A 16644-nucleotide genomic window follows, 5' to 3' on the forward strand; every position below is an offset into this window, starting at 1 on the left:
CAAGTAAATTATATTTAGAAATTGTATTAAGTTAATAAAGTTAATTATTATTGTGATATTTACTAAGCCACTGAATTATTTTTTAGAGTGTATTCGTGAATTTTCCTCACTACTAAATATTCCACAGTCAACTGTTAGTGGTATTATAACAAAGTGGAAGCAATTGGGAACAACAGCAACTCAGCCACGAAGTGGTAGGCCACATAAAATCACAGAGCGGGGGTCAGCGCATGCTGAGGTGCGCAGAAGTCGCCAAATTTCTGCAGAGTCAAAAGCTACAGACCTCCAAACTTTGTGTGGCCTTCAGATTAGCTCAAGAACAGTGCATAGAGAGCTTCATGGAATGGGTTTTCATGGCCGAGCAGCTGCATCCAAGCCTTACCAAGTGTAATGCAAAGCGTTGGATGCAGTGGTGTAAAGCACGCCGCTACTGGATTCTCGAGCAGTGGAAAGGTGTTCTCTGGAGTGACGAATCACGCTTCTCTGTCTGGCAATCTGATGGACGAGTCTGGGTATGGCGGTTTCCAGGAGAACCTGACTGCATTGTGCCAAGTGTAAAGTTTGGTAGAGGGGGGATTATGGTGTGGGGTTGTTTTTCAAGGGATGGGCTTGGCCCCTTAGTTCCTCTTAATGCTTCAGCATACCAATACATTTTGGACAATTTCATGCTCCCAACTTTGTGGGAACAGTTTGGGGATGGCCCCTTCCTGTTCCAACATGACTGCGCGCCAGTGCACAAAGCAATGTCCATAAAGACATGAATGAGCGAGTTTGGTGTGGAGGATCTTGACTGGCCTCAACCCGATAGAACACCTTTGGGATGAATTAGAGCAGAGACTGCGAGCATCAGTGCCTGACCTCACATATGTCCTTAGAAGAATGGTCAAAACTCTTCCCACAAGAGTTGAAGCTGCAACTGGGTGGGCAAAGATGCAAAGGGTGGGCCAACTCCATATTAAACCCTACGGAAAAAGAATGGGATGTCATTAAAGTTCATGTGCATGTAAAGTCAGGCGTCCCAATATGTTTGGCAATATAGTGTATTATAATAGGCTTTTTCATTTGGTGTCAAGCAGACAGAATATCTTTGTCTCATAAGAACACAGAACGGAAGTTGCGGAAGTCGTGAGTCTTTTCTTCCCTATTGTGACATACATCAGAGTGAAATGGCTTCAGGAACAAGAACAAATGTAGGGTGGGACTTGATTTTGTTCATCTGGAATTGATTGAATGATTGTGGTTTGCGATTGGTGGATCTCCTGTGATTAACTGGTTGCCCCACCCTCGCAGTAAACACATCAGAGAAGAGACGCTGTAAGAGGGAGAGGAAGTCATTTTGCACGGATAAACCATTCACAACAAATACTGCAATATTTCATTAAAATTTTTATTTCATGGTGACATTAAATACAATGCAGATGTGCTCATGTCATCAACAAATGTTTCATAACTAGAACACAGTTCTTACTGGATTCTTGCCTGAATAACATGAGAAGAGAGATATATTTTGGTGCGACAGATGGCACAGTAGCTACCATAGGGGAATTAAAGAAAGAAAACAAAGATCTGCTCCATATGGTTTTGATCTAAATATCCATGTGATATGATATGAAAAGTGTGTTTTGAGGTGAAGCGGTCACCAGCTCTGAGGTAAGGGAAGAGAACCTCTGAATCTGGTCAACATTACTGAAACACTCTTCCTCCTTCCCTCCCCTTTTCTTCTCCTGCAGCCAGACAGAAGGATCACATCTGAGCTTCGGTTATTCGCTGCCAGCTTGAAAGACGGACAGGATGAGAGAGTGAAGTCTAGATCTCTCTAGTTCTCTTGTGCTGAAACAGGTCTTACTTCATCTTCGCAGGACAAAACGTAGGAGAGAAGATGCTTTCTTTCTACGTTCTGAGCTTGATTGGTGAGGACTCAATGCAGAGAAGTTGTCTGTGTCCATCATTGTACATGCATGAGTGTGTGTTTGTGCTCTTTTCTGCAGTGACAGCTAAAGCAGAGCTTTTGCCAGGCTCCTGTAGTTTTAAGGAGAGCATATGTGATTATGTGTCCGACCCGGCCTTTCTCAGCTGGACCCTCAACCCGTCCGGTGAGTTTCAGCAACTTGTGAATGATTGCAGTGCATTTTGATGTCAAGTTCACCATTACATGAATGGATGATATCTGAATGTTTATGTTTATGAGTCAATGACATGATGATTTTTTTTGCAGATCTATTAAAATAGATTAAAAAGGAAATCATACAATTTCTGTTAATATGTTGAAAATGTTTTTTAATTTAATTTTAATGTAGAAGAAGAGACATTTTGAAAAGAAAATGTTATTGAGCAGTTTAGCATTATCATTATCATTATCATAGAAAAAACTAAATAGGCAGTTATGGTATCATTTCATAAACATTTGAAAAACGTATGACAAGGCAAGAGTTCCGATTAATGTCACTTATGTTATTTATTAATAATTTATGAAATTTGTAAACGTTTTAAATTGTTTTTGAAAAAGTTAATTGTGGAGCCCCTAAAGGGACATGGTAATGGAAAAAAATGAGATGGGAGTAAAAATTATGTTAATGCTTTTGCATTCTCTTGCAAAACTTTTGTGTTCTTTGTGAACAAACGCAACGTTTCTCGGCAGAATGCAAACATTTTACGAGTGAACGCAAAAGCCTTGACAAATCATTTCTCCTCCCATTTTATATATTTTTTCCTCCCTGCACTCTTGAAAATATAGGTTCTTTGGCAAGGTGTATGGTTCCATAAAAAAACGTAAATATCCAAAGAACCCTTCCATTGCACAAAAGGTTCTTTATAGCGTAGAAAGGTTCTTTAGACTATAAAATGGTTAGAATAAAATGGTTCTTTAAAGAACCTTTCCCAAAACAGTTCTTCAGGGAACCAAAAATGATTCTTCTATGGCATTGCCGTGAAAACCCCTTTTTGGTACTTCCTTTATTATTAAGAGTGTATGTCCCTTTAGAGGCTATACAGTTTGATTACATTTTGTACATAAAACAAAATGCTTGAAAAGTTTTCAAAACCAGATGAGTATTATTTATTATTTTATAATTTAATAAAAATATGTAGAATATGATATATCTTCCATCTTTAGAAAGCAAAATATATAATAATCTGTAGGCTAATCGTGTTAATTATGCATTGGAGATGTCCTATGCATTTTTAGGAACATTATACAGTATATATATATCATCCTGAATACAAACATTACATTTTTAAGCACTTGCCACGTATTTTCACATACAGAATGAAATTCTTCCATTGTTTTCTTTCATTCATCCAACACAAAAGAAGAAAAAAACACTTTCTAAGATTAGCAAAATAGTGCACGAGTCACTATGAACTGATGCTTTGTGAAAAAGAACTGCATAAAGATTCTTCAAAATATCTCCTTTTCTCTTGTCCAAGACACACTGTCATATTTTATCCCAGGGATGAAGAAGGTGGGTGAAGTAGACTCAAATTTAACTTGATTATTAACAAATAATGCAATAACAACTAACACAAATGAAACAGTGTGCCATGCACAAACAATACCGGACAATGACTTTGAGAAACAAAGGAACGTAATGCTGCCTTCATGTGCTATCGGAAATTTCCTACTTGCCACTATTGAAGTCGTGATTACGAACTCATCGCATTCAAATTTTGACTTGAGAGGGCGTTCATGTCCAATTTTTTAACAGGAGACTAGGGCTGCATCCAAAAACCTAGGCAGCTGACTTGTTGCCTCGCTGCCTTATCAGACAATGACTTGTAAGGCAGCGTTTGTGCATGAAGGCACCTCACGAAACTGATTTCGGACAGGCAGCGTAACAGTTAATGATCTAAAGAAAAATAGAGAGAGCTTTGGTGAGAAGTAAACAAATATTGAATTACCACATTAGTAATTTCTCGCTAGAAATGACATTAGAAGTGGAAAATGTTGGTGAAACAAAAACTTACATTTACACAAACTGACCAGCAAACGCAACTTTCGGACGCCATCTTTTTTTTCCAGCTCAACTGTCACAGAAATGGAAAGCACAGGATAGTGGGATATCAAAGGCAGTGAAGCATAGGCTACATATATGCTGCCTTCAAAACTCGATCAGATGAAGGTATCACAGGAAACAGGAAGTAAAGCTAACATTAGATTCAGACGTGCCTTGATGCCTTCCTATTTTGAAATGTGTCCTCCGAAGGCAGCTTTTTCCAGGTTTCGGACGCAGCCTAGTATTTACGATAATTCCGGTAGCGTGATGGCAGCATACATAGGCCTACACACAAGGTGAAGAACTTTATTACAAACAGGTGTGCTCGTTTAAATGAATATCCATGACAACATGTTGACTAGGCCTCCAAATTCCCCAGATCTCAATCCAATCGAGCATCTATGGGATGTGCTGAACAAACAAGTTCGATCCATGAAAGCCCCAACTCACAACTTATAGGACTTAAAGGATCTGCTGCTAACATCTTGGAGCCAGATATCACAGCACACCTTCAGGGGTCTAGTGGAGTCCATGCCTCGACGGGTCAGGGCTGTTTTGGCAGCAAAAGGGACCAACACAATATTAGGTCATAAAGTTATGCCTGATCGGTATATGTATATTGTTTCTTGGACATTCTTCACACTTCACTCTTTGTTAGTTGTCATAGGATTTTTATGATTTATCACTATGTCATTCCAAACCTGTATGCTGTTTTTTAGAAGAGAAAAGGAGAATATTTTTAAGAATCTTTATGCAGCTCTTTTCCAAACAACACCAGGTCATAGTGACTCATGCACTATTTTGCAAATCTTTGAAACCGGAATATGTGTTAGATTAATGGGACCAATCAAACCAGTCTGGAATGACTTGAGAATGAGCAAATAATGACAAAATTGTATTTTTCTGGGTAAACTACCCCTTTAAGGCCACTTATAGGCTTGTGTAAAGCAGTGTTTCACGTGGGTTATTCCAAATAGAGGTTTGAAGCCCTACAGAATAAAGTATTAAGTAAAAATCCAAACATAGATTTCGAGGTTAAAAAAAAAACATGTTCACTTCATGCATTGGAAGCCCAAAAAAGTGAAGAAAACATGTTTAGTGAGACTCACATCTGGATGCCATTGCCTCAACATTTACGGCATCTGGAGATAGTGAAATAGCACATTATTGGATTGAATTGTTGTGTGTTTATACGTGGCATGGATCACATTTACACAAGCCCACTGGATCATTTGCTTTTGATTAAAGCAGAGGAAATTAAGAAAAAATGTAATGCTTGAATACAAATGTGGAGACAACAGAAGCCCACTCCCGACATGTGACGCTTGATGGATGTATTTGAACATTTCAGCCATGTAATAATAGTTGAACCTTGGTTGATAAGTGGACTGTCACGACTCACAAAAACACTTTTTGCTTTCCCAGCTGTTTCCACAAACTCTTGGCATGAATGTTGTTTTCCTTTGGCTTCACTCAGGACACTTCATCACAGTGGACCAGGAGGACCAGGGAAAGGCGGTTCTTTTGGGTCCAGATGTGGACCAACAAGACTGGAGCTGTTTCAGGATGGTCTATCAGGTCACAGGCAGCGCTTCCCTGCAGGTGCAGAAGCGCACAGACGGAGAGAGTTTCGATCAGGTGCTCTGGACGGCCCAAAGCCCGTCTGACAGCTGGCTCATCGCCAGCATTGACCTTCAGAACTCTACCAAACCATTTAAGGTGAGAGCTATTTATTCCCAGCTAACAAGGAACATTCTGGCAAGGTTCTCTCAAAGTTATGAACAAACGTTCTAAGTTCCCGGTCAAAGTTATCTGGGATTTAAAGGAACTGTATGTAGGATTGTGGCCAAAACTGGTACTGCAATCACTTTCAAATTACTGTAGAGCGGTGTATCCCCTCTCTCCCTCCCGAAAGTAGGTTACAAGCACAAGCCTAAGTCACACAGGTCAACTTGCAGCATGTGTTGTCCACTATATATGCGAAGAACGAATGAGGAATCATTTTTACCGAGGTAACGTTAGGCTACTGTCTCAAATACGTTTTCACATTGCCATAATGGGCGTGCTAATGTTCTTTTCCTCAGCGTCTCAGCATAATGACAATTCAATGACCCACCTCCTCCATATGCGCTAACCTAACGTTACTTTGCACAAACATGCATAACTTTGTTCGACTGTCATGAATATTTGAAATGTCCATTTCAAAAACATAGTTAGCCAGATGAACCTCACCTGTCCAGGAGGAAATTGGCAACGTTGGCGTCTGTCTTCAAATACTTCTCAGTTTTCAGCCGTCTCCATCTTTCAAAGGCATCTCCTATACAAATCCTTGTTTTATTTCGGACAGTGTCACAACGTTTTTCTGATTCATAACGAGGTCTTTTAGGTTTTCGTAAAGTTAGACATTTTTTATCCAAAAAGTTTGTAGCTGCAGCTGTGGTAACTAGAGCTGGCAACCCCGATGCCAAAACACAACTGACTTTGTGATTGGTAGACAGGTGGAGGGTGGCGCTTCAGGCCAAAACACAACATGTCAACATCAACATCAGTTGAGGGCTGCAACTTCACTTTTAAAATGACAATATCCTGGCCGGACAACTGTTGTCAGTGATATAAGTATTTGAAATTAACATGATTTCTTAATGTCTAGTGACATATCAGGGCCATTTTATGATTAATTGAGATACATTTCTTACATACAGTTCCTTTAATAATGTTCTCAAAACATAAAATGTATGCATCGATCACTGAAATATTTTAGTCGGATGTTCATCTAACATTTTTTAAATGTTTCTACTGGTTTCAGAATGTTCAGAGAACATTCAAAAGTAACATTCCCATAATGTTTGCAAAATGATAATGTATTAACGTAATAGAACATTCCGAAATAGCGTTTCATAACTTCGTTCACATTTAAAAATTGTTTGTTAGCTGGATATACTAGATTTGCTGATGTATGTAATATTGTCAAATGAGAATAACGACAAGTTCACTCCACATTTGTAGATTGTCATTGAAGGCAAACTAGGAGAAGAAGCAGGCAGCAGTGTGTCCATCTTTGAGATAAAGATCTCTGACACATTTTGTATAGGTTAGTGCTCTTTTAACTTGGGCCAGTAAACAGCATGTTAGAATCCACCCAGAACAGCCCAGCAACCTTTCATTATGTTTCACTTTGTTTCTTTCTTTGTAACATTAATAATGCTGTGCCAAAATCAGGGCCAACCACATAAAAAGAACTATTAACCACTGAAAAAAGATGCTGTTCTTTCTAAACTATGTTTTGATGGCTATTCCTTGCGCACATCCATGTGCACATTCCTGAGGCAAAAGAAAATCTTTTAAATGAACCCAGATTTCTGTTGCTCAGTTCTTGTTAGAATTGTACCCAAATGTTATTATCATTTAAAGGCTTGCAGAGCTAGAGGGCTTCAAATCTAGTTATTTATATTTTCATGCAAGATAATAACTCTTTTCCTGGTCATGTGACCCCAAAGATTGTGACTTTGAAGAAGCTCACTTGTGTGGATACGCAAACCAGTGGAACAGACATATGAACTGGCGTGTAGGAAGATCAGATGATGCTACACTGACAGATGAAACAGGTTTGTCTGCTTTATCGCATATGATATGAAAAAGATTTAGCGTAACATCTTATACAATATAAAAACATTAGACAACATGGATTTTTTTTTTGCTATAATCTTGAACAATACAAAAAACTTTTTTTTATAGATCTGTATATTATTATATACAAATCATATACCTATACATGAGACAATGATATATGATACATATATCATTGTCTCATGTATACATCATAAATTGTTTATGATTTGTATAATAATATACCTGTATAATGAAAACAATATATATACAGTAATCTTATACAATACCTAAAATGTACACAAGTTTATCTGTATTTAATTTTATACATATTCTATGATACGATTATCTACAAAAAAGTGTCTTTTATAAGTTGTATAATTGTACACAATACAAAAAATATATAATATTGAGAAAAGTTATAAAAATCAATAATGTTTTATATTATAATCATGTACAATAGAAAATGTTATTATGTATAAATTCTGAAATTCAAAAAATTGTATAGGAGCTTTTTAGCATAGAATTTCTACAATAACATTTATAATTTAAAACAAATATATAATACAAAAAAATACATTTTATAGATATTTAATTTAATACATATTCTATGATACAGTCATTTACAAAAAAATAAATAAATAAAAGTTATATATTATACAGAAAAGTTGTATGGTATAGTATTATGTGATTACATTTTTTTAATGAAAATGTTTTATTGTATAATATTATACACACTAAAATGATCTAATGATCTTGTAAAAAAAAAAAAAAGTTGTATACAATGCATAATGTTGTATCATATAATCTTATACAATTTGACAGCATTATACAGCCAGTCAGTTTTGGGCAAATACATGAAAGACCCACTTCCTGTTACACTCTCTGACATCCTGTTATGGTAAAATATAGATTTTTCTCATACCAAGAATCTGTCAGTCATGCACTTTTATTCATTTACACAGGTCAGTACTTGTATGTGGACTCTACTGACACTAAAAGCTTCCAAGAGGTGGCCAAGCTGGTGTCTCCGATGACCACAGTGCCCATGTCGGGCTGCTTGAGCTTCCAGTACCAGCAGAATCATACTGGGGACCATCTGTTCTCCCTTTTCAGCAGGGATCAAGCTGGACAATATCAGGAACTATGGCGAGCCGATCTACCTGAAAACAACCACGTGGACTGGATTCCAGAAGACAGGGTCTGGATACCTGTACAAGTGGACCTGAAAGCTCCATATCCTATCGAGGTAAGGACTGATAAACCTTACATGACACATCAAAATAAAAATAACTCTGACTGGCTGTTTTACATACCAGGCAAAAAGTCTCTTCCTGTATAAGAGTTCTAAGCCAGAATACGCTGCCAAATATGGATCAGACTTTGTTGTTTAGTCAAAAACCTGAGAAATAAAAGTGCATGTGTTGTTTTATTGATGCTGTACCTGAAGGATGTCAACAGAAAAAAGAATATGGGTTTTGAAGAAAATACCCAGCTAACAAAAATACTAAAATATGTTCTAAGAATGTTTTGCTAACCTTCCCATTAAACGTTATTTCTGATTTTTTTTTTTAAAGTTCAAACCGTTAAGGGAACATTCCACTTGATCATTTTGCAATGTTCTCTAGACGTTCTGAAACGAGTAACATTTAAAAACATTAGACCAACGTCCAACTAAATTACTTATTAAGTATAAACAACGTCTTTTTTGAGAACATTATTAAAGACCAGATAACTCTGAATGTTCTGTTAACGTGACTGGAAGAACGTTGGTTCATAACTTTAAGAGAACGTTATCCAAAGTTCTGATAATGTTTCCTTATAGCCCGGTAGATTTCAATCTGCAGTTCCTGAATTTTCTGCTTAACATGTTGCATCCAGATGTCAAAGTATGCTGTACCTATTTACCCTTTTATCTTTTTTTTTTCTCAGATCAGTGTCTGATAATGATTCCCACATTAAATTATATTAGGGCTGTCAACTAAGAATAAAAATGTAGGCAAATGATTTTGATTATATACCAAATAATGAATTAAATTAACTGCACAAAAAAATGCATCGTCACATAAAAATATTTGTCGAGAACAGCCTTAAATGAATCACTATATTTTAAGTGTGTTTTAAGACATGAAATTAAATGTAATTAGACTTTATATTTAATTATAAATCATGTATTGATTTAATTGTTGAACATAATAATTAATCTCACTACAGTACATGTAAACTTGATAGCCCTAGTCTCTACTGTATGTGTGTGTATCTTACCAGTTGGTGTTTGAAGTGGCGTTCAACAGTCCTCATGGAGGATATGTGGTTCTTGATGATATTTCCTTCTCTCCAGAGTTCTGTAATGAAGGCACAGGTATGTTTGAACACGGTAGCTCAATTCCATAAAAATACCAATTCCTACGTGACCCCTTAAAAATGTGTTTTCCCAGAGCCAACGTTTGATCCATCTATTGCAAACTGTGACTTTGAGTCAGGATATTGTCAGTATGTCCTGATGGGTAGTCCACTGTGGAAGAGAGTGTCTGTCAGGCCCAACATCTACAGCGCTGGAGACCATACGACAGGAGCAGGTACAGCTGCATATAATATACACTACCGGTCAAAGTTTGGGGTCAGCCTTAGTGAGCATTAGAGACTTTTTTCAAAAATATACAAATCTTACAGACCTCTAACTTTTGAACGATAATGTATATCAAATACATTACTGATTAAGAAATTGTTAAAGCCTGAAAGGGCTAAAAATTGTTGTTCTTTCTTAACAGGATCCTTTTTTTTGGCAAATTCCCGCTTCAGTTTACAGTCTGGATACATCAGCCGTTTGTTTGGGCCGCCAATGCCAGGGAATCAGAAATACTGCCTGAAGTTCTTCTATTCCCTGCGAGGTCTTAGTGGAACAGATCAAGTCCTGTCAGCGTATCTGTATTACAGTGATGGTACAAAACAAGAACAAATATGGAGCCAGAATGAGAAGATAAGAAATGTTTGGATTGCAGTTGAACTAACCATTCAAAGTCAGAAGAATACTCAGGTAAGATAAGTCTTCAGTTCACCTATCTTGCTATTGCTTGTCTACTTGCTATGTATATTTTTAAAAACTGTGTCTTATATTAGCATATAAATGCTAGCTGTGAAAGCTATGGACTACAAACTGCGCTAAAGTCAGTCGAAACACTTTTCCCACCAATTCAAACGTTGTAATTGTCCATGAGACATGATGCAAGACATGCAGTCTTTGAAGCTGGTGCCATGACAAACACAGATTGGTCGATGGATGTCTCTTGTGAAAAAGAAGTGCACTTAATTTTATTGAATGTGCACTTGTAGTGTACGTCAACTCTTAAATATATACAAGATACAAAGAGATTTCAACTAACAATATGTGATGCAAACACTACACATTAACATAGATGTTGACAACACTGAACAATCGATCTGAAATCGCCCCTGAACCCTCAATTACTATTCCCTACGACAGTTCCCTGGAAGGAGTGAATGAAAACGAGTGAGTGAATTTGGACAGCCGTTGAGTGTACATCTGCTGTACACACGTTATTGCGAGTGCACACGATAACGTCCACTGGTTTCAGAGACCACTACAAATGGCTGTCCCCTCAAATAATGTCCTATTGGCAATTTCGTATTCAGCCAATGAATAGAAAGAACTGAGGGCATAAATACACACGGAATGGCAATCAACAGAACAAGGAACAGGTGAAAAACTCAATAAGGAGCCATTGTAAAAGCCATGCAAACAAGGAACGAGAACTTAGGCAAACAGAAACTTGGAAATTGAAACTAAACTGAACATCACATAAACTTTGAGGTATATACTTCTTCTTCGCAATGGATGTACAGTCCCAAGCACTTTACCAGCAATTATCTTTAGCAATGACGTCAAGCAATATAAAAGAATATAAATGCATAAGTACATAAATGCATACCAAACACATTTGGCTATTCCTGTTCATCAGGAAATGCATCAAGTCAGGAAGAAAAATGTGCTCACCAAGTCATTTCACAGGGTCTTTAAGAGACATGCAGAATCTAAGATGAATTCCATTTAACTGGACACACGTTTGGCCCAGTGCTCTAGCATCTGTTAGCAAGGTTTTTGCCGCACATTACTTTTATTATGACAGTAAGATCCAGATTTAGAGAAATAAACCTTTAAAACATCTGGAAAAATAAGACGGTCTGAGGATTATTCATACAGTAAATCCACTCACCCATACCATGAGTTTTGCTTCTTACTTTTTAAATATTATATATTTAAATGTATATATACACTGTCTTTATTTTCGGATTTGTCATGTTATTGTTCATCTTAATTATGTGTTTTTTCTAAATCTGGGTAATGAAGGTGGTTTTCATCAGTACATGCAAAAATGTTTGGAGTTGTGGTTCTGTTGGTCTTGATGATATTAAAGTCACCCTTGGGGACTGCGCACTGTTAGGTAAACAAGCTTCATTTATTAACAAAACATGTGAATCGTCATTGTGAATCTTACAGTTGATTCCTTGATATTTTTGTTACAGCATCTTCTCTGTCAGTCCCGTCTCACTGTGACTTTGAGACTGGTCTCTGTGGATACACTCAGGATAAGGAAGGAGACTCAAGCGACTGGATGCTGTCCAGAGGACCCACACCAACATCCTACACGGGGCCAAGAGGAGATCACACCACGGGAGTGGGTGAGCTTCAAACCTTCCCTAAAAACCCTTTAAACACTCGTCACTTACACTCTAAAAAAATAAAGGTTGAAAAAGAGGGATTTTTGCAGGGATGCCATACAATAACAATAAAGAACCTTTTGTGCAATGGATGTTAAAGGTTCTTCATGGAACCATTCAAGGGTTAGTTCACCCAAAAATGTATCCTATGATTTACTCACCCTCAATTCATCCTGGGTGTATATGACTATCTTCTTTCAGCCAAACACAATCAGAGTTCTATTAAAAAATATCCTGGCTCCTCCAAGCTTTATAATGGGAGTGAATGGTACCTGGTTTTTTGAAGCCCAAAAAAGCACATCCATCCATCCATCCATCCATCCATCCATCCATCCATCCATCATAAAAGTAATTAATACGGCTCCAGGTGGTTTTGTAAGAAAAATATCCATATTTTTAACTTTATAAACTATAATCACTGGCTTCCGGTAACGGCTGTACGCAAGTCAATGTTGAAGTCGACGTATGATGTATTGAACCCCGCATTGGAGCCGCATGGATTACTTTTATGATGGATGGATGCGCTTTTTTGGGGCTTTAAATATCTCAGTTACCATTCACTCCCATTATAAAGCTTGGAAGAGCCAGGATACTCCGATTGTGTTTGGGTGAAAGAAGAAAGTCATATACACCTAGGAGGCTTGAGGGTGAGTAAATTATGAGAATTTTTTATTTTTGGGTGAATTAACACTTTAATGGCAACAAAGAACTCTTATTTTTAAGAGTGTGTAATAGTGAGTTCTAGTTTAATGTAAAACTTGAAATTTTACTATATAACATTTCCGAGCAAAAAGATTCATTACCATATTAGACAGTTTGACTGGGGAAATCTTTGAGGCAAAAAATTCTGGAGGAATTTAATGCTTATATTAATTCTTCTTAACTAAAATGTGTTTGCTTGAGTTGTAAAGATGTCTAAATAAATCATCCTTTTGACATGGGACTACTTTCTTGGCGGATTTACTGCTGATTTTGCTCCATGAAAACAGTACTTTGCAGACAGTTACATCATAGATTCTCATGTGAAAGTTGCAGGTGTACTGGCTTTACCTGCTCAAGACAAAAGTTCGAAGGTTGTATGGACATGGTTTTAGTCTTGTGGTTAAGTAAACTTTAAAAAAATATACTTATGTGTGAACTGATTGTAATGTTTTTTAGACACTTAATTGCTTGTTATTTGCAATTAAATGAAAATGTATTGTAATTTATATTGTATATTATATTATATGTTTTATTATATATGAAATGCAATTAGTTGAACTTTCTTGAAATATGGTTAATTTCTAATAAAACTTTTGAATTTAAATATTTATATATAAAGTTTAAGTATATTTGTCATTACACATTTGCAATGTAGTGTATTTAAATATAAATGAACTTAAATGTAATATTGAATAACACACATAACACACACAAATTCTGTCATTAATTACTTACCCTCATGTTGTTCGACACCCGTAAGACCTCCGTTCAGAACACAAATGAAGATATTTTGGTTGAAATCCGATGGCTCAGAAAGGCCTCCATTGGCACAATGCACTGTACACTCTTAAGACCCATAAAAGGTACTAAAGACGTCGTTACAAAGTCCATCTCACTACAGTGGTTCTACCATAACTTTATAAAGCGACGAGAATAGTTTTTGTGCGCAAAAAAAACCTAAATAACGACTTTAGTACCTTTTATGGGTCTTGAGAGTGTACAGTGCATTGTGCCAATGGAGGCCTTTCTGAGCCATCGGATTTCAACTAAAATATCATCATTTGTGTTCCGAAGATGAACGGAGGTCTTACGGGTGTCGAACGACATGATGGTAAATAATTAATGACAGAATTTTCATTTTTGGGTGAACTAACCCTTTAAGTGGCCTTTTATTTCATTAATATTGTATTATCTTCAACTACAGTTTTTATACTATTTAAGATCTGAAGTACACTACAAGTGCACATTCAAGTGCACTTCTAATTCCCAAGCGTGTAACTTGCCCCATAGACATCTATTATTATAAACATTATGGGACACAACACAATTAGTTTCTGTATTCATCTAATTTTATTGTACCTGGGACATACTTTTCTCTATCTTTAGGTCATTATTTGCACATTGAGGCATCAGTAATGCTGCCCGGTCACAAAGCGCGCCTGCTCTCCAGCTCTCTGCGCGGCTCTAGAGAACCACAGTGCTTGCAGTTTTACTACCACATGTATGGATCAGGGATTGGCCAGCTGAGCGTTTACCTCCAGACTGGACAAGAAAATGAGGACAAATTATTGTGGACTAGCCACGGAGAACAGGGCATCTCCTGGCTCAGAGCATCAGTAAACTACCAATATGACCAACAACACCAGGTTAGTTACATGAAACTGCATTAGTGCTTCACAACTGCACCCACATTTTACACAGTGCCAAAATAGTTTAACATACAAAAAATAATTTTACCAAGAACTGCATGAGCCCAATAATAATTGGTTGCGACCTTGTCAGTTAAGAGCTACTTTTAAAAAAGTTTTAGTGTTTAGCATTTAGTCAACATTCTACATTGTCATTAATATATTATGTCTATTTGTCTGCATGCTTAGATTGTGTTTGAAGCCACCAGAGGTGCATCAGTAAGGAGTGATATTGCAATCGATGATGTTATTTTTGAAAGGGGACCATGCAGAGGTATTCATGACATGTCAAATGAATCTGTTATTCACATTACCATGAACATCTTTTCATACTTTTCATCCTTTTATCTACACAGAATATGCTGATGACCATATCCCCCATCTGAGCCTCTCTGGAAATAATAATGACATTCAGTCAATGAGTTTTAAATAACAAAGTGAGAAAGAAAAGAGAGAAAACATAAACCATGTTGACAGTACAGCTGGAGTGCAGAGCTCTGTGAGGATGAAAGGGAAGGATACAACTGCATCATGACCATATCTGATCACCTGCATACTTTCCTTGTTTGACTTATGAACTATTCTTAATACATCGGATACATTGTTAAAGATGGAAACCGTATTAGTCACATAGGAAGCCTTAATACAGATGTCTTATTTGCTTGTTTTAATTTTATTTTTTAATGTCAAATAAAACAGAAAATTAAAGAGATTCCTATTTGAATATGTGAATAAAAGTTAGCCCTTCATTATATGTAAGGTGTAATATTTATAAAAACTATACCTGATTATCCTGTTCTTTTGTAATAATGACCCACTGACTATACATTATCTTGCCTATTACACATCTACTGAAAAACATAAATACAAATAAATGGATATGAAATATGAATTAGTTATTTTATTGTGAGAAGAACGAGAGTACAAAGGGATGTGAGAGACATGCAACTAGCACAACAACTAGGTAGGAAATCAGCCGCCTGTGAGAAAACAGTTGAATCTATTTACATCATTATGCATTATATCCACCGATCAGGCATAACATTTTGATGTTATTGTGTTGGTCCCCCTTTTGCTGCCAAAACAGCCCTGATCGTCAAGGCATTGACTCCTAGACCCCTGAAGGTGTGCTGGCACCAATATGTTAGCAGCAGATCCTTTTAGCAGGGAATTTGGAGGCCAAGTCAACACCTCAAACTCGTTGTGCTCCTCCAACCATTCCTAAACCATTTTTGCTCTGTGGCAGGGAGCATATATATACATATATATATATATATATATATATATATATATATATATATATATATATATATATATATATATATATATATATATATATATATATATATATATATATATATATACACACACACACATACACACACACACACAAAAGCTAAGAAAATATGTTCTAAGAACGTTTTGCTAACGTTCCTGTTAAGTTATGGAAACGTTTTCTGAATGTTCTTTGAATCGTTCTTTAAGAACGATATAGGCCTATATAACAGAAAACATTATTAACGTTTCTGGAAGAAAGTTTGTTCATAACTTTGAGGGAACCTTGACAAGTTAGACGATTTCTACATGCTGTAGAAATGGTAAGAGTACTAATTTTATAGTAGGCCTATGCTACATGTAGTATTTAGGCGCAATATAATAAGCAAAAATGCTGCACATTTCGGAAAAAAGTAATTTGTAAATACATAAAATTCTCGCCCTGTCCATAGTATACACTACATACTGTAGAACCGGTAAGAGTAGTTTGTTAGTATGCTAAATGTTAGTCTATCGCAAGGTAAAGCTTTACTGCCATCTAGTGCTGCTTATGAGCACAAATCACCCATAACATATGAACCCCCCCCCCCCCCCTCCCAATAACATATGACCCCCCCCAAGCCACGTGACTACTGTGAGCC

At 36.7% G+C, this 16644-nt stretch overlaps 1 protein-coding gene across 1 annotated transcript; it reads left to right on the forward strand.

The window, feature by feature from the left end:
• The first annotated feature begins 1431 nt into the window (after positions 1 to 1431).
• On the forward strand, positions 1432 to 15618 carry mamdc2b (MAM domain containing 2b). The gene is made up of 14 exons (XM_079804386.1): positions 1432 to 1910; positions 1989 to 2093; positions 5470 to 5711; positions 6999 to 7083; positions 7490 to 7597; positions 8564 to 8847; positions 9867 to 9960; positions 10037 to 10177; positions 10370 to 10635; positions 11968 to 12061; positions 12144 to 12299; positions 14427 to 14686; positions 14918 to 15002; positions 15085 to 15618. The coding sequence occupies exons 1-14, from the start codon at positions 1880 to 1882 to the stop codon at positions 15159 to 15161; spliced, it is 2028 nt and encodes a 675-aa protein (XP_079660512.1). The 5' UTR covers positions 1432 to 1879; the 3' UTR covers positions 15162 to 15618.
• The last annotated feature ends 1026 nt before the right edge of the window (positions 15619 to 16644 follow it).

The sequence above is a fragment of the Gobio gobio genome, assembly GCF_949357685.1.
Source record: "Gobio gobio genome assembly, chromosome: 22".
Classification (NCBI taxonomy): Eukaryota; Metazoa; Chordata; class Actinopteri; order Cypriniformes; family Gobionidae; genus Gobio; species Gobio gobio.

Excerpts from the sequence above, each read along its gene's own strand:
- mamdc2b (XM_079804386.1), top strand. The coding sequence starts at position 1,880 with ATGCTTTCTTTCTACGTTCTGAGCTTGATTG. Across the intron at positions 7,084-7,489 it reads CTCTGACACATTTTGTATAG|ATTGTGACTTTGAAGAAGCT; the intron begins GTTAGTGCTCTT and ends GTGACCCCAAAG. Across the intron at positions 12,062-12,143 it reads TGGGGACTGCGCACTGTTAG|CATCTTCTCTGTCAGTCCCG; the intron begins GTAAACAAGCTT and ends TTTTTGTTACAG.